We start from the raw sequence: 24,176 nt of genomic DNA on the forward strand, positions 1-24,176 counted from the left end.
ATCCTATCCGTTTGACTGTATGCAAATTTTCACGCTGGTTTGGAATAGTAAAGTCATAAGCATTTGTGACACTAGTAACATTGGCAAGTGAAGCATTCTGGTTCATTATAGAACTTAAATTGAACCACAAATTATGTGATTGTGGAATACGACAGGCTTAGCGAACCTGGCAGTTTGTGTGTATAAGTATAATAAATGGCTTTCAAGTTGATTCAACACCACAAACTATGGCTCGGCGCGTTGTCATATCAATATTTGGGTGTAGTTTCACTTTTGTATTTGTGCGTGGGTCTAGGCTTATGCGACATTAATGTTTTATGCAAAGGTGATTCGTTCATGTTTAGATTTCTTTGCTTAATATCCATTGACTCATAGTCATAGACATCCTTGAATTAAATAATCTTATGTAATTTTGATTGAATGTTAAACTTATGAAGATATTGCTTGAACAGAATTTCGTATCCGCATAATTTATTATCAAGAGCTTCTTGGAGGTGCAGGACTTCAATATACAATCGAATAAAATATTCATATTCTTATTGAAATGAACCTGAATATTTTCGGCTGACACTCGTCAGAGGTACTCGTCAGCAACTAGTAGAGAATTGGAAATAACGTCAAATGATGTCTAATTTCATGCCGGGTGACGTCATATTTTGTGATACGATTGTTGATATACAATGTTCTTTCCAATTCTCTGCTAGTTGTTGACGGTTAGCCCTGATGAGTGTCATCCTTTCGGGTGTATGAATATGAATATACTATTGAATTTATTATGAAGGCAGTGTAAAATGTTTAGCGAATTGTGTATTCACTATTCTCCCCGCAATGTTCATAATAAAACTACATTCCTCGTCCGAGAGCTTTTAATGAAGAATTTCGTGATGGTTAGCGATTCCAATTATCCCGCTGCACAAGCTTTCATTATCTAGGCGAGAATATATAATTTTCTCAAACGGTTCGAACTTGTCGGAGGCTTTGCAGATTGCAATTTTCTCGATGGAATGTTGATGCGGGAGAAGGTTTATTCCGTATTGTATTGGTCCTTGTTGAAACCGTCAAGTAGTTGAAACCACAGTGTAATGTGTTGCGGTACATAACGGGACGTTTTAACGGCGCTAAGAATGTCATCAGCTAACGGGCTGGGCAGATTTTCCCATCAGTTTGTTAATCGAGTAGTGTGTATTGACAGGTGTCGGCATATTCAATCTACTGTTAGTCATACCACGCACTGTACTGCTAGTTTGGCTACGTACCTGTTGGCCGTCCCCCCTGAGAACAGCGAGAATGTTTCGCGTCTAGCATGAAGTTGCGTTTTCTCTACACATATTCCCAAGAGAAATCGTTAGATTGGCTACGGAATGATCCAAAAGGGTGAATCGCGAATGTAATTATCGGCGAACAATGCAATCTTTTAATTAGGTCTACCTACTGAAAACTGCTGGGATGCAAATATGTAGTTTTTTAATCACAAAGTTGACTGTGAAGTTATTTCTCAAGTGTCGTCATGTCTTGTGTATGTCATGGCCAAATGTATTTACAATTACACTAATGATGCATTTTTCTAGGCCTACTGCCTGGAAATCTATAAGTAACTGACATTTCATGTTTGCAAATATTACAATCAAGATTATGACGGTTAGGTTCTAGTTCTGATGAATGTCTCTTTCACGATGCAACGGCTCGCATTCGTATTCAAAGTGACCTCTTAGACTCCAGAACTAATTTGACGCGTTGACAATTTAGCCGAGTTAAGGACAAAGGTATTGCATGCCTACGTTGCGAATGTGATTTTGGATGTAGTCTATATTTGAATGACAGTACAAACATAACGCCAGATAAATCTTAAGATGACAACCTTTACCAGTATCGAGTATGCACTCGCGTTCCCGTATGTATAAAGAGGACTCCATTTACTACCTTATTTACCAACCTACATACGGCCACACCCAGTTTTTCAACTGAATTCTTAACAATGTAGTACGTGGTAAGGACGGCGTGCACATCGAGACATATCCTAAATCCAGCTGGAAAGTACGATAGCTTAGGCCTATAGATTAGTGGTTCTGAACCCTTACGCCAGCCTGCAAGTCTTTGGCAAACCCTAAATTTTCGCCTGTCGCAAACACAAAAATGTACTACATTGCTAACAACAACAGTGTTAAAAGAACAAAACTATCAAAGCATGATTTTCTCACAAAACAAAAAGATTATAATGAATATTTGCTGCTAATCAGTGTGTCTTCTGTATGAGACGGTTATGTGTCTTGATCTCTGCCGAACCCCTGAGACTGGCTCAGCGAACCCAGGTTAAGAACCATTGTTTTAGGTCATGACGTTGGCATGGTTATACTTCAACACACATTAGTTCAGTAACCGTCACTTTACTACTGGGATACTCACTTTCACTTAACTAAATTTAGCAAAGGTCCATATTCAGAAGTTTCTTAGATCCAGAGTTGTAACGACTCGAGTCCGAGTCGAGTCGCGATTTTTTGATAACTCGAGTCATATTTTCAAATGCGTAAAATGACTCGACTCGAGTCAGTTTCTGTATTTACTAGGCTTGTACTCGAGTCATTTTGCATGACTCTAACCAAGTCATATGACTCGAGACTAGGACGGCCAAGACAACCATTTCATTGTAACTTCGAAGAATAGTAAAGTCACCACACGATTGGTAATTCGTCTATCAGTCCTGATACTTGGAAATAGGGCCAGAAACTGTTAGGATTGAGGAAGATTACGATATTATGAATGCGAGCCATTCTATATCACTCGAGCAGAGTTGAAAAAAGTGGTTTGAACCGAATTGAACTCAGGACTGAACAGCAAGCAGTGAGCACAATGACTTGGACTCGACCCTCTGTACTCACTGGATAGGACTTAACTCGGTTGGTGAATTGAAAATGACTCGAGTCAAAACTATGAAAGTGAGATTGACTTATGACTCGCAACCTTGTGACTTGGTTACAACCCTGCTTTGATCCAAAATTATCGGATATTTTCCTTATGGATACTAAAACAGATTAGGTCTGGCTCCAACATTTGGAAGGTCCGCTTTCGGTTTACGGTCCGCCTATTGAGTATCTCTGCTCTACTAGGTCAGCGAGTCTATTGAATAGTGATCAATATGAATACGAATAGACACAAAACAGGAATCCATCAAGCTTTGTTAGTATATAAATCACTTACTTTTAACCTAACCCTACCAACGCCGTGTCAAAACGATCTGCGCCGTCCCAGGTTCTCTCGAACGTCGCGGTGGGCACGCCAGACTACATCTCTCCCGAAATCCTGCAAGCCATGGAGGACGGGAAGGGCCGCTACGGTCCGGAGTGCGATTGGTGGTCGCTCGGAATTTGCATGTACGAAATGCTGTACGGCGAGACGCCATTTTATGCCGAGTCACTCGTCGAAACGTATGGAAAAATCATGACGCATCGGGTAAGCATTTCCTTTTGCGACGCCATTTTTTGTGTATGTTTCGTCACATCCGTGTACAATTTATCTGCAATTGCCTGAGGGATGAATAGTACTTATCGTTTAATCCGGATCGATTGCGTAGACTATTGATTACGCAATTGATTGATGTTTATGTTAATGCATTATCGTGTCTGCATTCTTTTTGGGTTTAATGACGGTTCTGTACGTTTTTTCAGGAAAAATTTCGATTTCCGTCTGCACCATACAACGAAGTGTCTGAACACGCGAAAAACTTAATGAAAGGGTCCGTATCGGTTTGCTATGTTGAATTTCTTTCGAGTGCGATTTGACATGTTGAATCTTGACCACATCTGAGAGCAAGGCGTCATTAATCCCCGGCTTTTAAAATTCCCAGAATTTTTCTGTGTTGGCGATGATTTCGTCGCTCGAAAATTGTGATGGATTTTCGGACGCTCAATCATAATTAAGGCTCCGAAAAATTTAGTATGTGGGTTATTCGATTCCGAGTCTAATAACCTTCGAGTCGAGTATTCGAGTGCCACCTATTATGATGTCAAGGCGGTTATAATGACTTTTAATGTTCAAATATGTATTACAGTGATACAAGTTACACGTCATACAAAATAATTTCGTAAGTTACGGACCATGCGTATCTCGTAGCACTTTGTGACCATTGCGAAGGTCGCTCGCTACTTTCAAGACAGAAATCCCTGTGCCCGACCATTGTCGCATTCAGAATTGCGCCGGGCCTTTGGAGTATTGAATTTATAATTTTTGTTGATGTCAGGCATCCTTTCCGATCGTCTGCTAGTTGCTGACGATTACCCCTGACGAGTGTCAGCGGAAAATATTCGGGTTCATTTCAATATGAATATTCAATTGTATATTGAAGTTCAGTGCTTCCAAGAAGCTCTTCAAATATTGAAAGTGTAATTTTGGTTGACGTGACGGCGTATATCGTAGCTGTGGAATCGTATTTTAATAAAGTCAAGTTTTTGTTAAATTTTCACTCTTTTGGCGATATTCTTGGCCATGGTTATGTTTTTCACATTGTTTCAAACACAATCACGGCCATGATGTGACCGAAAGAAAGTGAAAATTTTAGATAAACTTGATATTAGAGATGTGAAAAATAGACACAAGCTACAAGCCACAGCGACGGTTTGTTTGAACTTGAAAATTTCTACTGAACTTGGGTTGTCCGACCATCAGCTTTCCTCCCGGTCTTAGCAATATGGAAACTAAATCCTTTTGCTGACGTCAAGGCATATATTTTCGTCACTTGAATTGTTGTGTAGGCCTAGGAATAATCCGCCGATTCTTTGCAGGCTTGTCATTCACGCTGGGGGCCGATACGGACGTAACGGGGTCGACGACTTCAGGGGGCACCCGTTCTTCGCCGACATAGACTGGGACAATATCAGATCGATGAAGCCGCCCTACATCCCGGCCTACTCTTCGCCTACCGACACGTCCAATTTCGATGTGGACGACATGGACGAGAAGCCCGCGTCTGGCGCAAGCGAGCCCGGCCCGCCCAACTCGGCGCTGTCTGCGTTTTCCGGGCACCACCTGCCTTTCATCGGGTTTACTTACACGTCGGATTGGTGAGCGTGGATTTTCATTTTGACATTTGTAGAGCAAAGCTAAACCAATGTTCTAGATTGTGATTTTGCAAACGTTTCAAAACACTCTAAAATTGATTTGTGTATTTAATAAGACCTTGAACTACAGTAATGGTTCTCAACCTGGGTTGTTTTAGTCGTTACGCTCGGGCGAGCAGTCTCCCGTATTGCTGGGCAATCTGAAGGCAGCATAATTGGTAGTGCTGCAGCTTGCCACCCGGGGGCTGGAATTTACTGAAACTGGTCTCAATCGAAAGCTAGCGTCAAATTGATTCCGGCAATACGAATTGAATTCGTATCGCGACAATGAAACCACCTCAAAACGGCTCTCAAAGTCTGAAAATCAGCATTGTTACGAGCAATCACTCGACGAAATTAGTCATTGGTATGCTCATGGTAGTGCCGCGGTGCCATTGTTTGAACAATGCGGATTTTCAGACTTTGAGGTAATTTTTCGGGGTGGTTTCATTGTCCTGACAAGATTTTAATTTGTATCTCGAAATCAGTGCCGCACTATTTTTTGAACAAGACCAGACGGTCGCCAGCTATAGTGCTTCCAATTACGCTACTTTTAAATTACTCGGCAAGAAGAGATACTGTTGGCCCAAGCGTAACCACGTGGAGTTGCGTATCTATCCGTAGGATAGTAATCTATAGTTCAAGTCAGAGTTCCCTGTTCATTATTGAGTTAAAGACGTCATGGTTCAACTCTCTTCTCTTGGGTGATGTCAAATGCCTCACATAATACACTCATTTTTTCACTCTTGACATGTTTGTTCAAACACATAAAATAGGGTTTCCGCACCTATTTTTCAAGTATCGGTACTGATGCACAAGACTTGAAGCAAAGCAATGATGTCTTTTACATCCTCTGTCAATATGCTCACATTGAGCTGTGAATTAGCAAGTGACGCAATCGTTTTTTGTCAGCATTCTTTCCGATGTCGGATGCAATTTGAATACGTCGCGAGTCGAAATTGACGCGGGGGCGGCCGGCGACGCTCTGGACTCGCCCAAGCGAAACGTCCAGTCCTTGCGATCTCTGGAACGAAAAGTGCACATGCTGGAACAGGAGAAATCGCAGCTTGAACGACAATTAAGTATGTCCCCCACCCCCCTTTTTTGCTCTATATTCCGCAACGATTAACGGGGTTGCTGTCGCACCGTCCTTAGTTCTAAGTTTTGTGGTTATTTTGAAGGGTGATGTCTATGGCAAGTTTTTGCAACTTTTTTTACAGCTTCCGACAGCTTCCTAAGTACTCAAGTTTTAGGTAGTATGGTGTTTTAAGCGTTACGAGGAATCTTATATCGCAACTTTTTTCCATTTTTCATGAAACTTTTTTCAAGTTTTTTTCGATTTTTAATGCAAGCAACTTTTTCCTGGAAACATTTGGTACGGTATGTGAATAGATCGTTTCATTATTTCTCTGTCGTCTGAATTTCAGGTCCTTTCTGAATTGACGTGCAATCAGGCTTGGACCGCCGAAAATTATATTTTCACTGGGTCAATTTTTTCTGGCTATTGATTTCGATGAAGTCGCCAGCACTTAGTTTTGCTACGGTGCCTTGGATATGGAATGATTAGAGTATCTCATAATCTCAAGGAACTGTCCATAAATGCAAATTTTTAGCGCAATTTTTGTGAAAAATAAAATGCAACTTTTTACTGACTTATGATCTGATATCCATCGGTTGTGACTGCTGGGTTGAAGCTTGTTGACCTTTTTTCCCATCAATTTGCTATTTTCGCAGTATGTTTGGCTGGTCTTATATTTTCATCCAAGACTGGCAACCCTGACTTGAAACTATGTTGTCTTTTATATATTTAACATCAGACAAAATATCTGATGTTCTATTCCTGAACGATTTGTCCTCGTTAAATCCCACTTGATCGATCGTGACGAGGTGTTGACCTTTTTCTTCTCTAGTCATTAAGTAGCTCTTCGGGTAGTTAAATTTTATGCGAGTATAGGGGTCCACACTAAAAAAGTTTACGAACCCTTGCTCTAGGCGAATTATGTCGGTAAATTTTCCGCCCGTTTTTACAGATTCGGTAAAAAATGGCGTCGGCCCGGGGTCTAAAACAGAAACGGAACAACTGACACAAAGCAGTAAAGAAGACGAAGTTAAAAAGTTGAAAGACGACATCGGTTTGTTGCACAAAAAATTGAACGTCGCCGATCAGGAGCTTCAAGCGGCCGACGTTTTGAGACGCGACCTTGAAGGTATTTGAAATTTCACTGATATCTGAGAAAATCTGGCAATGCAATATCAGAGGGGGTTGGTGACGAAGTACATGTTTAATTTGACTTGGATTTTGCAAAGTAGAAAATTTTTTGGGGATATGTTTCCTTCATAATTGTCAGGGTAGCTTCTTGGAGGTACAGAACTTCAATATACAATCACATGGTATATTCATATTGAAATGAACCCGAATATTTTCGGCTGACACTCGTCAGGGGTAATCTTCAGCAACTAGTAGATAATTGGAAAGTTCATTGCATATCAACAATCGTATCGCAAAATATGATGTCACTGGCATGAAATTTCGAATAATCGGGACGGAGAGATCGCTTAAGTTCAATGCACTGTTTTTTAGATGGTGCACAAACTCCTTCAATAGGCACCAGGCTTGGTTGGCATGTTTTGATCAAAATCAAAAATCTGGGTGTGAACCGCATGAATTTGTATGGCATTAGTCATTTTGTGATAGTCGCGAAGACGCATCCTGCGATTTTAAAAGTAACTGCTTACCCACGGCTACTAAAAGTTTGCCTCGTTCGGACTAAATCTATATTTTGAAACTGCGTACTTAAGTTCTTTTCAAAACGTGATTTTAGTCTTCCACTTGAAGTATTACTGCATTTGAGATTGAAGAGAAATGTATTGCGTTACTTCTACTTCCACTTGAGTAGCAACAAAAACTACTCTATGTGCCATATGGCCAACCAATGGATTGTCAAATCATTAGTGAAGTATAAACGTGTTCCTCTACTTTCTGTGTATATTTCATTTTTGTATCACTGTAGAAATCAAAGATACTTCACAGCAGGTGTGTGCCCTTCACAAAGACTTATGTACTCAGTACGCTAGCGCATACACGCCTACATTGTAGCCTACAAGCCAAGTGATGTTTAAGTATGAAATATCGGTCCGCTGTTAGCATCTATTGAAAATATATGTATGTATGGAAAAACTGTGACATTATCACAATATTAGCGCGACTTGCTATTCAATGTGACTTGAACTGGCATTGATTCCGTCTGTGCTTTTGAATTGTAACTAGGACATTTTGACATCTACGATCATCGCGGCGTGTCATTACATGTACGGCTGGTTTCTGTTGCGATTTGATATCGTTTTTCCGCATTGGGATGGTTGCAACAGTAGCTTATTGTTTCAGTGGCAATATACAATCCTGTCGATGAGGAAATGACATTTTATTTTCCTTGGCCTTTTGCGGTCTTTGTAATGTGTCGAGGATATGAGATACATCAATAACTGGATGTTGCTGTATTGCGTCCTGACAATTACATATTATGTTAAATTTGTATCTGTGTTACTGTCAATTAAGGAACATGGCGTATGGTTTGGAATTGTAGTTTTGACAATATTTGTTTCCACCACGAGCCACTTACATTTCACTGAAAATGTAATTTTCATGTATATAATTCTTGCTATTTCACCTACAATGCTCGGATATACTTGCGCTTGCAAAGAGATTTAGGATGCTACTTCAACTTGTACTTGAGTGAGAGTAGATTACTCAGCTTGAAGCCTTGATACTCCGTTTGCAATCGAATCACTTGTTGTACTCGGTTTAGCCTAGCCCTAGTTGCACAGTAGTTTAAGTTGCTGTTTCGACATACATAATTTGGATCTCCAGTGCAAGTCTTGGGCAGCTAACTATAACACAGCCTCATTGATTCTGTAACCTCGTAAGTTCACGTCAATAACGCCGTCACGTTTTCAAATGCAGACGCCCGGCAAAAGATCAAGGGCCTGGAACGGCAGCAGAAACATCTGAAGCAAGAACGAGACGACGTGCACCGCGAGGCAGTCGAGGTGAAGGAACGCGCCAAAGAGCAGGCCAAGCAGTTGAAAGACACACACGAACAGCGGAAACTGGCCATACGGGAATTGTCGGACGTCAACGAAAGGTGAGTGCGGGGGCACCAGGCTTGTAATGACTCGAATCATGACTTGACTCGGTTGTGAATTGAAAATAACTCGACCTGACTCGAGTCAAAACTCTGAAAAAGAGATTGACTTGTGACTCAGAACCTTGTGACTTGGTTACAACCCTGGGTAGCACCCTCTCTGTCGTTGATGACATGAGTAGGTGGGAAGGTGGTTGAAGTGGTCATTGTTATTAGTCGAATAACGGTAGAAGTAATGTCTTAAATTTGTAGAGTTATGAATTTGTACAAGTTCAGAGTAGTTGTAACGGGAGTAATCTAAGCCTGATTTTGCCGAAAAATAACATAAATTCTACTCGACTACAAGTGGTGATCGCGTTTTTGTGCCTAAAAAACTGAAAACCAAAGTAAATGTAGAAATATTTTCAAAATCTTAGCCCGATTACAAGTACAAGTAGCGACTTCCAAGTGAGTGAAAATTCAGTACCCTATGCTTAGTTCTGCCTAAAATCTAAAATTGTGGGAAGAACGTCAAGACGTCTGCAGGACCGCATAAACCAACATGTCCCCAGATTTATCAGAACACGTGCGTCACGCGATGTGAAAAGCTCACCCTTAACTCATCCACTTAAGATTGATGCTGATCGATCAAAGGCAATTAATTCTGCCATCGGCAAACATCTGTTGGATAATCCGATTTGTGCGAATAATTATCGAGACGACCGATTTCGAATCGTAGGTCGAGGCCGTTCACAATTCCATTTGTGTGCCTTGGAATCAACTTTTATCAAAATACACCAACCAAAACTCTGTCAACAAAAGGAGTTCGTGTATCACCTAAAAATAGTACATTGAACGCTCTCTCATTCGAAATTTCATGCTGGTGACGTCATATTTTGTGATACGATTGTTGATATACAATGTTCTTTCCAATTCTCTACTAGTTGCTGACGATTACCCCTGACGAGTGTCAGCCGAAAATATTCGGGTTCATTTCAATATGAATATACTATTTAATTAAAATTGTGCTGTAGAAGGAAGAGTACCGTCACAATTTTCTACTTGAGTACTAATATTGGGCCGGTTTTGCCTAAAAAATGGAAGCTGTTCAGTAGAAGAGTAAGGAATCCAAAGTTGTAACCATGAACTAGCTCAAGTAGACAGAGCATATCGGGGTACTCGGGAAAAGTAGAAGCACTTACTGACTGCCTCTGCGCCTTGGCAGGTTGGCGGAGATTCGGTCGCAGAAGAAGAAACTTTCGAGGCAGGTCCGCGAACGCGACGAGGAACTGGACGTGGTCAACGCCAAGGTGGACCAGCTGCGGCAGGACGCCAGGAAGGCGGACAAGGGCAGGAAAGCGGTGAGTGAGCCGGGCCTTGTTTTTCTGTCGGCTGTTGTGCGGCGTAGCGGAGAAATAGTTTTAGGGGTGTGCGTGTTGTGATCAGAGGTGGTTGAAAAAACGTTCAAGTGTAAGGGAAAGTGTTCTATAAACATTAGTAGCTCAAGTGGTAATAGGTAGCAGTACTTTGTTACTGATTGACTCTGGTCATGATGAATGCACGCCACCATTTTTTGCATTGGTGCCTGTGTGTGGGAGGGTGCATTTGGAATGCTCGTCTGTTATTTGTAGTGCTACGGAACCTCTTACAGTTGAATAACATAAATTGAAATAAACTATTGTAGGATTGGAAAGAATATTGTATATCAGCAACAGCAATCGTATCACGAAATGTGACGTCACAGGCATGTCGGTTATTGTTAACATTGTTCTGTCAGGCGGAAGAGTCACTGGAAGACAAAATCGCCGAAGTGACCAAGCAGACTAAGTTGAAGGAATTGAGCGAATTGAACGCGAGGCAGTTGGAAGATGAAATCGACGAGATCAGACACAAGCAGAAGATTTCTAGCGGTGAGTGCGGGGTTCCCGACTGGGGCCCGGTTGATATCCGCCTCCGTAGAAATGAAATAAAAATAACGTAAAAAATGTAAAATATCAACAAATAAAATGAAAAATATCGGCCAACTCAGGTTGATATTTTATTAGAGTGGATACAGAATGAAAGAGATCGACTCGAAAACTGGAATAATAATCATTTTCCATCTGTATGTTTTCCATTTGTATTTCTATCAACCTCACTGTATAATCGTACAAGATCCAGTGTTATCAGGGTGTCTGGATGGTTATTGTTGAAATAATAACTTGAAGATATTGCATCGATATTGTATAAATGAATTATAAAATTAATGCTCCACTGAATATGAGCCTGAATCGTGTATGTAGTAATGTGTTCGGGTTAGGGTCAGCCTAGGTTTAGGAGTTGGTTTGGCTAGGGTTAGCGTGGGGTTAGGTTAGGATTAGGGGCCGCCGAGTGCCAAATTCAGCGTGCCAAATTCGCTGGCAGCCATGAGAATACGGATAAGTGCATCAGTCCTGTTGACCCTGAGTTTTCTAAATCTTTTCGCAATTCTTTTGCCAGCCGATACGCCGTCATCCAGCCAAGGCGAGCAAGTTCGACAGCTGGAGGAGACCATTTCAAGGCTGAAGCAGGAGATCGAGCGGTCCGATGTAGCGCACCGCGAGGAAGTCAGCCGTAAGGAATCGAACTTTGCGTCCGAGCTGAAGCAGCTCAAGGACCAGGTCCGAGAGGGCGAGAGTCAGCGCGTGGCTCTCAATCGGGAGATTATGATCTCGAAAGATAAGGTCGAGAAGGCGCGTCGCGAGAGGTGAGGCGGTGGATTGTTTTATTGATCCATTTCGTAATCAACGTTTTTTGATGATTTCGCCTGGGTCTATGAAGTGGGTCAAAATGACATCGCTGTGGAATCAGGCTAGCTTAATAGCTTGTCCATTGTTCACAGGTTGGGAAAATCAAGTTTTATTAAAGTTTTCATTTTCTTTCGGCTATATCGAACTACTCACTTTTTAAAGCTCGCAGCTAAAACTCCTCACTTTTCAAAATAGGCAGCTAAAACTGGAACTAACAACCTTTAAAAATCTGCAACCAATAAAAAAACACCGCTAACTATATTAATGTTTTTTTACCGGCGTTCCCATACGCACAAGTAATACATAGTAATGTATCAAATGTGTAGTTAGATGTGTAATTCGGTAGATTTTGGTTTTCGTGACTCGGTGTAAATTGGGGTTCCCCGAAAGCCTGCAGATGTGTGTTGGCGTTACCAGGTCGTTAGAGCCTACGAATCGTACTGAACTATAGTTAATTCTCTGAAGCAACACATTAATTTCTATTTTATCGGAAATATCAGACATAGCTTTAACATTTCAAAAAGACGGGATTTCGAGTTTGAAATGGGAGGGCTTTGCCACTGTTGGTAACGATGACTCTGAGTTGGCTGCTCAATAGTTGCAAAAACATTACACAACAGAAACCGGTATCACGATTGACGCCAAACCACGACATTTGTTTTCTAGTTGTTGGCCAACTAATTTATTTTTAAATGTGCAACTAGAACTAGAACTAGAACTACTCAGTTTTCAATATCCGCAACTGGAACTGGAACTAGAACTACTCGCTTTTCAAAATCTGCAACTAGAACTAGCTCTACTCGAAAAAACCGTTAGTTAGTTGACCGTCAACTAACCGTTGACCGTTAACCGGGTTTGCGCTACTGTGTCAAACGAATAGTTATATCTGTTTATGCATGTACTTCTCGTTTCAGCAACTTGGAACAGCAAGACGCCCTGAAGGACCTCAAACTGAAGTACGAGCGGCAGATCAAGATGGACGGCGAGAACATCGCGACCATGCAGTCCGACATCGAGAGACTGACCTCCGACCTCGAACGGTCGCAGCAGACGGTGAAGAACTTGGAAGAGGAGCTACGCGACGGGAAGGAACGCAAGGAGGAAGTGCAGCAGTGGGAAGCGCAGATTGCTGAAATCATTCAGTGGTGAGTTGGGGAAATTTTATATTCAAAATCGAATTATTTTTCATATAACACGAGGAGTTCAGAGTCGTGTCGGTTGGTGCTCGAGTATAAGTATTGACTTATATTTATACGCAAGTAAGTGTAGAAGTAAGCATTCTGGGCCTGGTTCTGCCTTAAAAGCAGGAAACTGAAGTAGAAGTAGTGTGAAATCATAACCGCTTCGGGTGGTAGTACTTGGCTAATATCCCGCTGTATATTTCCATCCACGAAATAATGTTGAAAAGAGGCGATTCGATATGACTCAAATTTTCGGTATCGATTTGTCTGCTGTGATTGGATTTTCCCATTCCCCGTTTGGAGCGATTTGTCGGATTTAGTAGCGCCACGTTTGTTTTGACCTCGTAAAATTGCTACCCGCTGATTTATTACCGGTGGTGGTTGCTGATTTGTTTGCTTTGCAACTTCTTTGTTTTGCTACAGCCTCGTTATAAATTCGAAACACGGTTTACAATGATCGATGACAGGCATATGTGCCAGGCCTTTTCTGTATTAAATTTTGGAGAAGTATTTGCAATTGTGTGACATTGGAGTCTGATTTTCGCCATACGGTATATACATGGATGCTGCTAATGTGCAGTCACCAGCCAGAGACCTGTGGGCCCTGCGACCTGCGACTTCAGATTGGAATTGGGACGTTAGTTTTTACTGTGTAGACTCACCGTGGTAATTCGGCACCACATTCGCAGAAGCTTGTCATAGTCAATATTACTTTCATAGTCTTGACACTGAACAAATCCAAACATTCAGATTCTGACGATTCATTTCTCAATCCTATCAAACCGATGCCTATGTCACGCGTTCATGGTGAATGAATGGTAATAATCCTTCCAGGAAGGATTGGTGCGCAGAAAAAATCAACCATGCGTAAAATTTGATCAATTTTTATAGTCTGAAGGTTGATTATATATTCATATTGAGATGAATCTATTTTCTGCTGACGCTCTTAATGGGTAATCCTCAGCAATTAGCATAGAATTGAAAAGAACTTTGTATATCAACAATCGTATCACCAAATATGATGTCATCGACATGAAAAATTGAGTAAACAAGGCAATGACTATTTCCCACTTTCCATCAATGTAGTAACGTTCAACTCCGCACGTTTCAGGGTGTCTGACGAAAAAGACGCTAGGGGCTATCTGCAAGCGCTCGCGGGCAAAATGACCGAGGAACTGGACACTCTGAAAAGCACGAGCGCGCGGACCACGACGATGGACAAGTGGCAGGCGCAGCGGCGGCAGAAAGTGGACCGTCAGGCCATTCTGGAACTGCAGTCGAATCTGAATTCCGAGATCCAGGCCAAGCAGAAGATATCCGAGGAGCTGAAGGGCGTGAAGGAGCAGAGCCTGGTCACGGAGAAGTGAGTCGCGTTTTATATTTGTCTGGCCGAGTGTAGCGACCTCGAGTGATATTCGGAATCGTCAAAGCCAGAAATATATTGCCGTTTCTTTCCATTTAATGTAGTGCGCCAAGCCAATATACATCATGTACATACTGACAGATAAGGTCAATGTGGTCGGTATAATAGAAGCATAAGTAACGCCATCAGACCATATTTCTGCTCGATCACTAGGGGAAGTAGCGATTACCGTGATTTGGGGCTAATTTGCCCGGTCTTTGCAATAAGTCGACTCGTAAAAACGATGGCAAACTACTCCTCGCTTAAAAAATTAGTACTTTTTTCGAAGAACGATGCTGATGCGGAAGTGGTCTAAAATCCGATCAAGTAGTACAATTAGAAAGAACTTACTGTAGTACTCTGAAAAAGTTTGTGACCTCTGCTGGTGTAAAAATGTGTCTGAATCCGAATGAATGGGTGCCAGCGATGATTTTTCGAATGGCGCACAGCGTTTGTCAATGCTTGTTTTTCTCCTTTTGCAGCCGGTTGCAGGAGGCTAATCAACAAATCCAGGAGTTGAAGCAAGAGAAAGAACGGCTTCGCTCGCAGTTGAAGGATTCATCCTCTAAAAAAGGTATAATCTCGGCGTTTCGCACGCTTCACGGTAGACTTTGAATCTAGGAAATGATAGGAATGCGCATTATTCGACTTGGTGTTGAATTTATGTGTTGCGCATTATTCGACTTGCTATTGAATTTATGTGTTGCGCATTATTCGACTTGGTGTTGAATTTTTGTGTTGCGCATTATTCGACTTGCTGTTGAATTTATGTGTTGCGCATTATTCGACTTGGTGTTGAATTTATGTGTTGCCGCGCTGCCATCATGTTTTGTAATGGCAAAAGCGTATTGGCCTATTTCCCAGTGATTTAAAAGCTCCGGTTACTGGATGTTTGTGTGATACCTGCTCAACAGTGGTTAATTTCAGACCAATATTGTTGGCAGAGATAACGGATTCAACACAATATTATCAGTTCATATCCATGTTCATGAAATTGAAAGTCAAAATCCAAATCGAGAATTCATTTTGTATCATATCCCTGCCCTGAATTATTCAGAATTCCATGTCCGAGTGAAAAATTCTAATTACCAAGGCAGCATCCTTATGCGTGAATGTCGATAATACAAGGATCAGATTACTTGTTTTCGGACGCTACGATAAGAACTCGAAGAAATAGCGAAGGTGTAATCTCATTTGCACATCAAATTACACTGCATAACAAAATCTGATGAAATTTTTAATTCGCTTTGCTGTTTATATCGTTTTTGGTTTCTTGCCTTCTGCAAATCTGATCATGCCCAGGTGACATCGCTTTATTGTGTCCCAGGTGACGAGCGCAGACTGTCCCAGCTGTCCTTCCTGACGTGGCTCAATAAAGACGGGGCAGCGGCCACCATCCCGAACACAGACGACGACGGCTTCCTGCAAAACTCCGAAATGAATCTGGAGATCGACCTGAGCGTGTTCGAACGGGATCAAAGGTCGAATCGTAGCTCGAGTGCGGCCCAGTCTCGGTACCATTCAATGATTTCTGATTCGTCGTTGGCTAGTGACGAGTCGGCGCAGAACAATCATTTCAACCAAAGCCGGGAATCCAGTGTCAAGGTGGGTCAGTTTGATATTAGAGATGGTTACCAGTGAATTGGGCAGTTGAGGCCCGTTATCCTACCCTAACCAAGAGGTTTCCACCAGTGGGCCACGGAGCTATTCCGAAAGTTGTAGATTTTGTGAAAGTTTAGTTATAATTGATATGTTATTCACACAAAACAATATTCATATTGTCAAATTATACATTAGGGGGTGTTAAAAAATGACATTTTTCTCAAATTGTACTGGCTACTTGATAAAACTGTTAGGTTACCTAATTTAAGCCTACACACCAAATTTGTTTCAATTCCAACCAGTAGCCGTATTGCTACAGGAGAAGAAAATTTCTATTTATTATACAAAAATTGATTTAAAAAAATTTCAAAATTCTCTGTTCAGCCCGTCAAAGTGTTAGGTTGTCTATAGCAACGATGTTCACCAAATTTGACTCAATTCCAACCAATGGAAGCGGTGTTATTGCCGTCGAAAACTTTGGATTCGAATAAAATAGTATTTACGGTGGGCTCAAATTCCGATTTGTAAATGTTCCGCGGCCCAGCTCTAAATTTGCTGAGCTAGTTATGCCTACTAAGAAAAGATGGCCAGCACCTTCTTGACCCCTCCCCCCTCCCCAAAAAATGCAAACGACCCCTTTTCGTTACAGGGTAACGAGGAAGTCAAATCGTCAGCGTCGTCGCGAGCATCGTCGTGCAAGAGAGTTCCGAGCCTCAAACCGGCCCCCACACACGCGCCCAGGCCCAAGGCTCACCAGTTCATCGTCAAGTCTTTCACAACGGTTTGTAATCCAACCGTCGAAGTCTCAAAGACTCGTACAGTTACCGTGTTTCATTTGCTCACACAGCCGACAAAATGCAACCACTGCTCCTCACTGATGGTGGGACTCACCAGGCAGGGTACGACTTGCGAGATTTGCGAGTTCTCTTGCCACGTGGCGTGCGCCTTGAAGGCCCCCGACGTGTGTCCGATTCCGAAAGACCAGTGTACGTGTTCTTTTGCTTTCAATTTGGAAGCCTCCGCCTTTTCAGTGGTTTTTGTTTATTTGCAGCCAAACGGCCGACAGGAATCGATCCACAAAGAGGTATCGGTACCGCGTACGAAGGCTACGTCAAGGTATGTCTGGCGTTGCCGTGTTAAAATGACTAGTTGATTAACATATATATATATTGAAATAAACCTTTATGTTTTGATCAAGCGTAATCGTCAAAAAACTAGTACCTCGAAATAGTTCACAAGTTCTCTTGAATTCTCTACTACTGGCTGACGATTAACCCCCTGAACAAAACCATGTTAGTCGATAATGTTTGGGTCTGTTTCCTTATGAGTATATTATTCAGTTGTAGCTGTTCTGTACCTCCACGGATCTCTATAAATGACCAGCAGCTTGCATTTAAGCGGAGGCTATTTGTACTTGAAATTGAGTAGAGATCTACTGTGTTACTTCTACTTTATTAGCCACGCTTACTATTTTGACCACCTTTGTTTGGAAGTATATCTAATTAATTGCTTTGAATTTTCATTACTTTTATCGTCTTCTCCAGATTCCTAAGCCGAACGGAGTTCGTAAAGGCTGGATCAGGCAGTACGCCGTCGTCTGCGATTTCAAGGTAGGTCGATGTTTTACTCGCGCGCCCGGCAATCTTATTCGGCCTCTCGTTTTTGGCAGCTCTTCCTGTACGAAATGGCCGAGAATCGCGAATCAAGAGCTGGGCAGGGCGGCGTCCAGTCCAGCGTTATGGTGAGCCACGTGGTGGACATGCGGGACGAGATGTTCGAAGTTAAGTCCGTGCAAGAGGCCGACGTGATTCACGCCAACAAGAAGGACATCCCGTGCATTTTTAGCGTGAGTGCGGCATTTTTGTGAACCGTGTAGAACAGTGGTTCTCGATGTTTTTGAGCTCGTGGACCGGTATAGTTTCAAAACAAATTTTGCGAACTGGTCAAACTGGATTTCTTGATGAACCTTTGGTCCAAATCCAATCTAAATTCGGCATTATCGTTTTAGTCGAGTCATTGTTTCAAATGTTTAAAATGACTCGAGTCAATTTTCGTATTGACTCGATTTGTACTTGAGTCATTGTGCATGGTTCGAACTAAGTCATATGACTCGAGACCAGGGCGGACAAGACAGACATTTCATTGTAACTTCGAAGAATAGTAAAGTCACCACCATATTGGTATTTCGTCTATCAGTCCTGATACTTGGAAAATAGGGCCAGAAACTATTAGGTCTGAGGAAAATTACGGTATTATGAATGCGAGCCATTCTATATCACTCGAGCAGAGTTGAAAAAAGTTTGAAAACTGAATATGAACATGTGGACTTGGACTCGGACTCGAGTCAAAACACTATGACTCGGACTCGACCCTCTACTAGCTGAGTTGGACTCGGACTTGACTCGGTGCTATATTGAAAATGACTCGAGTCAAAACTACAAAAGTGAGATTGACTTGTGACTCGGAACAGTGTGACTTTGTTACAACCCTGCTTCTATCCCAATTTAAAATATTATTTCGATGTCAATCGGCTGACGGTGGCCATTCGTCGCAGGTGGTGGCGTCTTGCATGGCCCGACCCAACTTGCGTAGCCAGATCCTGATGCTGGCCGACAGCGAGACAGACAAGTCCAAATGGATCGGTGCCTTGTCCGAGGTGCACCGCATTCTACGCAAGCACCATCTCAAGGACAGGTCGGTGTTCCGCGCCGTCGAAGCCTACGACTCCAACCTGCCCCTCATCAAGACGGCGATGAGCGCGGCCATTGTCGATAAGGACAGGATTGCGCTCGGAAACGAAGACGGGCTGTATGTTTTGGAGTTACGTACTGACGGTGAGACATTTTTTAATTCCAATTTTTTAATAACTTTCATATCCTTCCTAGTATTGTCTCGGATTATTTTGGCCCCTTGTTTTTATACTGACAGTGTGAGTGTTTGCGTCGGAAGTAATAATATTTGATCATTTTTCAATTCCTTCCAATTCATGTCTCAAATGTTTTGGACCCTTAGAGTGTTTGCATGGGAAACCTTGAAATTTCGATGTTAATTTTTTAACATTTTCCATGTTCCTTCCCTTTGATATTAGTCCCTTGTCTTCATACTGATGGTGAGATTTTGAATGCTTGAGTCGGAAATTGTAATTTTTCAATATTTTTCATGTTCCTTCCTGTTCTAGTCTGGAATTTTGTCGGGCCTGCGATTTTATACTGACGATAAGATTCTGAGTGTTTGCTTTATAAATTTTAGTTCTTTTTTTCAATTGTAATTTAATTTATTATTTCCTTTCGATTTTGGTCTCGAGCAATAATAGTAAACTTGGATTTTTGGACCTGTGCTTTTATACATCATCCGGAAAATTCATATTTCAAGATTTTTCAAGCTTTTCAATTTCAGTTTCTGCAAATGACAACTTTTCTTCTTCTTCTTTGTCATCAAGAGATTTTAATTTTCAAAATTTTTGATGTTCTGTTCAATTTTCGTCTTGCCGTACGAATAGAAATAACCTTCCGTTTGTTTATAGCTTCAGATTGACACCTTTCTCTCACATAACATACTGATGCTGTAGTGAATGAAGCGTCACATTATTCCAAACACTAATTTGTTTGTTGATTGGTTTTAATTTATTTCATGGACAAGACAGTCCGCACCCGAGATTGATTGATTGATTGATTAATTAATGAAGAACAGTATCATAAAATATTCAGACGAGAGGCTTTGAAACTAGAGTTAATGAATGGTCGATGCTGGAACTATACAACTACATTACTTATATAAGATCTGTACAAATATTTGACTTAAATCTCGATAACTGCACTCCCAAAGTACTATGAGTATAAGTTCTTAGTTGCCGACCACCTATGTCTCACAGAAATGGTCCGCGTCGGGGACAGCAAGAAGGTCACGGCCGTCGAGGTCTTGCCTCAGGCCAGCCTCGTGGCGATCATCTGCGGCAGAAACAAGCAGGTGCGCCTACAAACGTGGGGGTCCCTGGACGGCTCCATACCGGACGACAACGGCATTAAAATCGACGACACCAGGACGTGTACGGCGCTGTGTTCGGGCACCCTCAGACAGGGTACTACTACGTGTCTGTGTGTCGCGATGAAAAAGTATGAAGATTCTTCTTTGTTTTTATATGGTATTTTAGGAGTAATGAACTTGAATATCGCAACAAAAAGTGTGTCCATATTGCGCGATTTATTCCACTGGAAGATTTTCGACTGAATCTCAACCAACGTCAGTGAATGCGGTAACCAAATTCCAAATATAGATTTAACATAATAATGAATAGACTTGCGAACAACGCACAATTACAGTATCACATATAAAAATTCGGTTATAAAATAGCCGAATAACAATACAACACTTATGAAATATTCCGAGGGTATAGCGATGTCCTTTCTGGCGGCGGAGGATCGCCCGTTGCAGCTTTATAATGGCAGATTCGAGAACCTTCAAATGAAAAAAAGAGAGCAACCAGCCGACCAAGAGCAACTGTGAAAAACTATTGCTAATATAAATGTTTGGCGCACTCGGGGTGTTGTCCGATGGCATTATTTCATGCTGTTATCTAATCCTGGTTGCGCATGGTATCTAGAGACTAATGATGAGGGGGAGGTGTAACCACCCTACGATTTTGTAATGTGACATGGTACATGTTGATCAACGGTTTTTTAATCTTCAAATTTTCCTGTTTTCATTTATTTTTGGTCATCACCAAATCAGCTCGACTTGATGTTCGCTTTCTCAGGCATGTTCACGTTTACGAGCTCAATTCTACAAAAACGAGACACAAAAAGATCAAGGACATCATGCTGCCTAATCCTGCGCAGTGGATGGCCGTGTTTAACGAGCGTCTGTGCGCCGGATACGTGTCGGGGTTTGCGTTGTTCAGCATTCAAGGCGAAAACAGTCCCGTTCGTAAGTAGGCGTGTGTTTGGACGGTACTTGCGAATATGCCTCAAAATGGGATCATATAGCTGTGTAGATTACTACTTTGATACGATATCCTATCTCTTTCCAACGTGTGAAATCATTTTCGGTTTCAAAATTCAAGATGAAAAAAAAATGAAATTTCCAGGTCTCTGAATAAAATTTAGAAGTTTCTAGCTGCCATAAATAATTTGAAACTTGGGACTATCAAAAAATGATTGAAATTTTTTATCTCTTCTAAACAAAAATCTGCAATTTCTTGCTCTCGAAAACAAAAATTGAAATTTCCTTACAAAATTTCCTTACAAAATGAATTTTCAACTGCTTCAGTTGAGTTTCTGAAATTAAGATTGAAAAATGGAATTTTCTATCTGACAAAATAAAAATTTAAATTTCTAGCTCTCAAAAAAAATTTGAAATTTCTAGCTCGTAAGAATATTTGAATTTACAGCCATCGGAAAAAATTTAAATTTCTAGCTCTCAAAAAATGATCCAAAAAATTTGAATTTTCAACTCGAAAAAATAAATAATGTCAAGTTGAATTGAAATTGCCAACTCCAAACACAAATTTGCAGCTCTGATGAACGTCGACGACAAGTCTCTCATGTTCCTGCACAACCCGCCCGTCGACACGCTCTGCGCCGTCGACATCAGCAGCAAGGAGTACCTGCTGTGCTTCGCAAGTAGGACGTCTTTGACGCTTTCGTTTATTTTGCCTGCGTTGCTGAGTGCCGTTGCTTTTAGCCTGCGGTGTGTACACGGATTGGCAAGGTCAGAGGTCGCGGCAGGAGGAACTGATGTGGCCTGCGGCGCCCAACGCTATCAGTTAGTATCGGATGTTTTTGCTCGATTCATTCAGCTTGCCTTGGTTGTATTTCGCTGCGGAATTTGGGATGTCATCTGTGTTCTATTGTTGCTAACGCGTGGGGTCTTTTTTTCGTGTTATTCGTTCCTTGCGACTCGTCAACCCAAAATCAATGATTTTGGAATCTCAAATCTCATATCGCAAATTCTCGTCCAGCTAAAGGCTACGTTGTCACTTGTCGGGTCATGGGTTGAATCAGACTAGAATTCTTATTCGAGAAATATTTGGCTGTGCATTAATTGGGATTCCTGATTGTGGAGATTCACTGATTGAATAGTTAGTTTGCCTGAACAAAAATGCTGCACGCCAAATTTGACTCTATTTCGTGGAAATTTCGAGTTTAATTTGAAGAAAAATTGTCTAAAAGAACGATGCTTAAGAACTTTTGCTCACTCCCAACCCGTAGAAGCTAAGTTATTGCAATCTCAAATTTTGGATTCGCAAAAATAGCCTGGATAGCCCCAGAATTTTTAGACTTCAGGTTGGAATTGCGACAAATTTGTTTTGCGTCAATTTGTAGACAACTCGAAAATTTCACGGGGTTTACAGTAAAATTTGGATTTTTTTATAATAAATTCCAAAATTTTCAAACTCCTGAGCGTTCACGTACCTACCAGTTGGAGTTGAGCCAAATTTTGTGTGCAGTGTTTTAAGTTAGTTTTGAACAACCCTACACCACCTATCATTTTTGTAATCAAGGCGACGACCGAAGTTTACACCGTTTCTTTACAGCGTACAACGCCCCTTATTTGATCGTGTACGCGGAAACGGCCGTGCACGTCTACGACATACACAGATGCGAGTGGATACAAACCATCCCGCTGAAGAAGGTGCGCCCGCTGTCCAGAGACGGCGCGTTGAACCTCGTCAGCTCTTTCGAGCCATTCCGGCTGGCGTACATGAAAAATATCCAAGAAGGTGATTGTGTATGTTTTGCTATATGTTCAACAGGTGTCACTATTTGCCTTTGCTTTTTCAGATAAGGACGAGCTTCATTTGGGCGAGTTGGCCGCGATCGGCAAGCGACAGTTCCTGAGGAGCAAGACGAAAAAGCGTTTTGCCTTCAAAATAGCGCCGGAAGATCGAGCCGCTTTGAGATCGTAAGTCAATGTTGCTTTGGGTTTTACGGCGGTTGAGACATTAATTTGTCGTGTCCCATTGATTCTCGTGGCGCAAATGACATAGGAAACCGACGTGAAAGGATGCTGTGCTTTATACATCCCATTCACTCCCGTCTCACTGATATCAAGATCTTTCGATAGTACATTTCTAAAGTCAAATGCGCCGTATATCACAATTCACAGTGAAACATTCATTTTTTGATCTGTAAATATAATATTCATGCATTGCCTTCATAATAATGATAGTTATTGTAACTTTTCTAGTGCCCGGCAACTGCTATCTCCCACGGCCCCATGTTTTTCGCTTTGCAGGGAGTTGATAAAAAATCCCGAACGCCGCAGTCAGCTCATATCGCTTCCGCACAACTTCAACCACGTCGTCCACATGGGACCCGGCGAAGGATTAGAGATACTTAAAGATCTACCAACTGTAAGTCACAGGACGTGGACCCTGCATCTCGATTCGCGGATATTTTTGATGTAGCACCCTGGCAAAATTGTAAAAAGTGACAGTTTTACTGGAAAAATTGTTTCAAGTTTAAGTGGGAATAGTCTGAAAAGTAAGTAGTGCAAGTACTCCGAGTAAAAGCCCTTTGTTGCCGACAAAATCTGTAATGAACATGTCTATTATCTCAAAAACGTGATGCCATTGAAACGAAATAGCACTCCCAGATTAAGTATATAGCTGGTTCGTGGTACTGAACTTGAAGATAGCTTTCAATACAACATCCGTTGTAGTAAAATATTTATCAACTCGAAAACTTTTCGGGTGCCTCTTTTCAAGAGTTAGCGGCGCACTAAAGGGATTTAAACAGAATGAAAAGCAAAACCAAAAAGGCAAAGTATGACGTAACAATCAGAATTACATACCATGAAGTTCTTCGAGTTGAATAAATATTTTACTACAATGGATGTTGTATTGAAAGCTAGATTAGGTATAGCACACCCAAACACAAATTGCCGTAAAAATCATGTTGACCAGTGTTACATACAGCGAGAATGTATGCGTGCCACGACTGATTTTAATTACGAACATTCATCATCTGTATCATTTTTTCTCTCCGTTTCCGTCTGTGTCTGATGACATTTTC

At 41.6% G+C, this 24,176-nt stretch overlaps 1 protein-coding gene across 3 annotated transcripts in view; it reads left to right on the forward strand.

Annotated features, from left to right (window-relative positions):
• The window catches only part of LOC145451026 (serine/threonine-protein kinase MRCK alpha-like), a 41,244-nt gene that overhangs the window by 12,146 nt on the left and 4,922 nt on the right, over positions 1–24,176 (forward strand). For all 3 annotated transcript variants that reach the window (XM_080329512.1, XM_080329511.1, XM_080329513.1), the window contains exons 8-33: positions 3,247–3,447; positions 3,663–3,730; positions 4,776–5,054; positions 6,003–6,172; positions 7,121–7,297; positions 9,052–9,232; positions 10,437–10,572; positions 10,989–11,121; positions 11,690–11,936; positions 12,894–13,124; positions 14,272–14,523; positions 15,045–15,136; positions 15,890–16,167; positions 16,814–16,945; positions 17,012–17,150; positions 17,216–17,280; positions 17,709–17,774; positions 17,834–18,010; positions 18,719–18,998; positions 20,036–20,276; positions 20,918–21,087; positions 21,675–21,782; positions 21,844–21,924; positions 22,697–22,882; positions 22,944–23,064; positions 23,398–23,515. In XM_080329512.1, coding sequence (XP_080185638.1) covers positions 3,247–3,447; positions 3,663–3,730; positions 4,776–5,054; positions 6,003–6,172; positions 7,121–7,297; positions 9,052–9,232; positions 10,437–10,572; positions 10,989–11,121; positions 11,690–11,936; positions 12,894–13,124; positions 14,272–14,523; positions 15,045–15,136; positions 15,890–16,167; positions 16,814–16,945; positions 17,012–17,150; positions 17,216–17,280; positions 17,709–17,774; positions 17,834–18,010; positions 18,719–18,998; positions 20,036–20,276; positions 20,918–21,087; positions 21,675–21,782; positions 21,844–21,924; positions 22,697–22,882; positions 22,944–23,064; positions 23,398–23,515 — 4,329 coding nt within the window. The remainder of the gene's footprint in view (positions 1–3,246; positions 3,448–3,662; positions 3,731–4,775; positions 5,055–6,002; positions 6,173–7,120; positions 7,298–9,051; positions 9,233–10,436; positions 10,573–10,988; positions 11,122–11,689; positions 11,937–12,893; positions 13,125–14,271; positions 14,524–15,044; positions 15,137–15,889; positions 16,168–16,813; positions 16,946–17,011; positions 17,151–17,215; positions 17,281–17,708; positions 17,775–17,833; positions 18,011–18,718; positions 18,999–20,035; positions 20,277–20,917; positions 21,088–21,674; positions 21,783–21,843; positions 21,925–22,696; positions 22,883–22,943; positions 23,065–23,397; positions 23,516–24,176) is intronic.

This window comes from Botryllus schlosseri, chromosome 11, assembly GCF_051294905.1.
Source record: "Botryllus schlosseri isolate E-star chromosome 11, Bs_hap1, whole genome shotgun sequence".
NCBI classification, from domain to species: domain Eukaryota; kingdom Metazoa; phylum Chordata; class Ascidiacea; order Stolidobranchia; family Styelidae; genus Botryllus; species Botryllus schlosseri.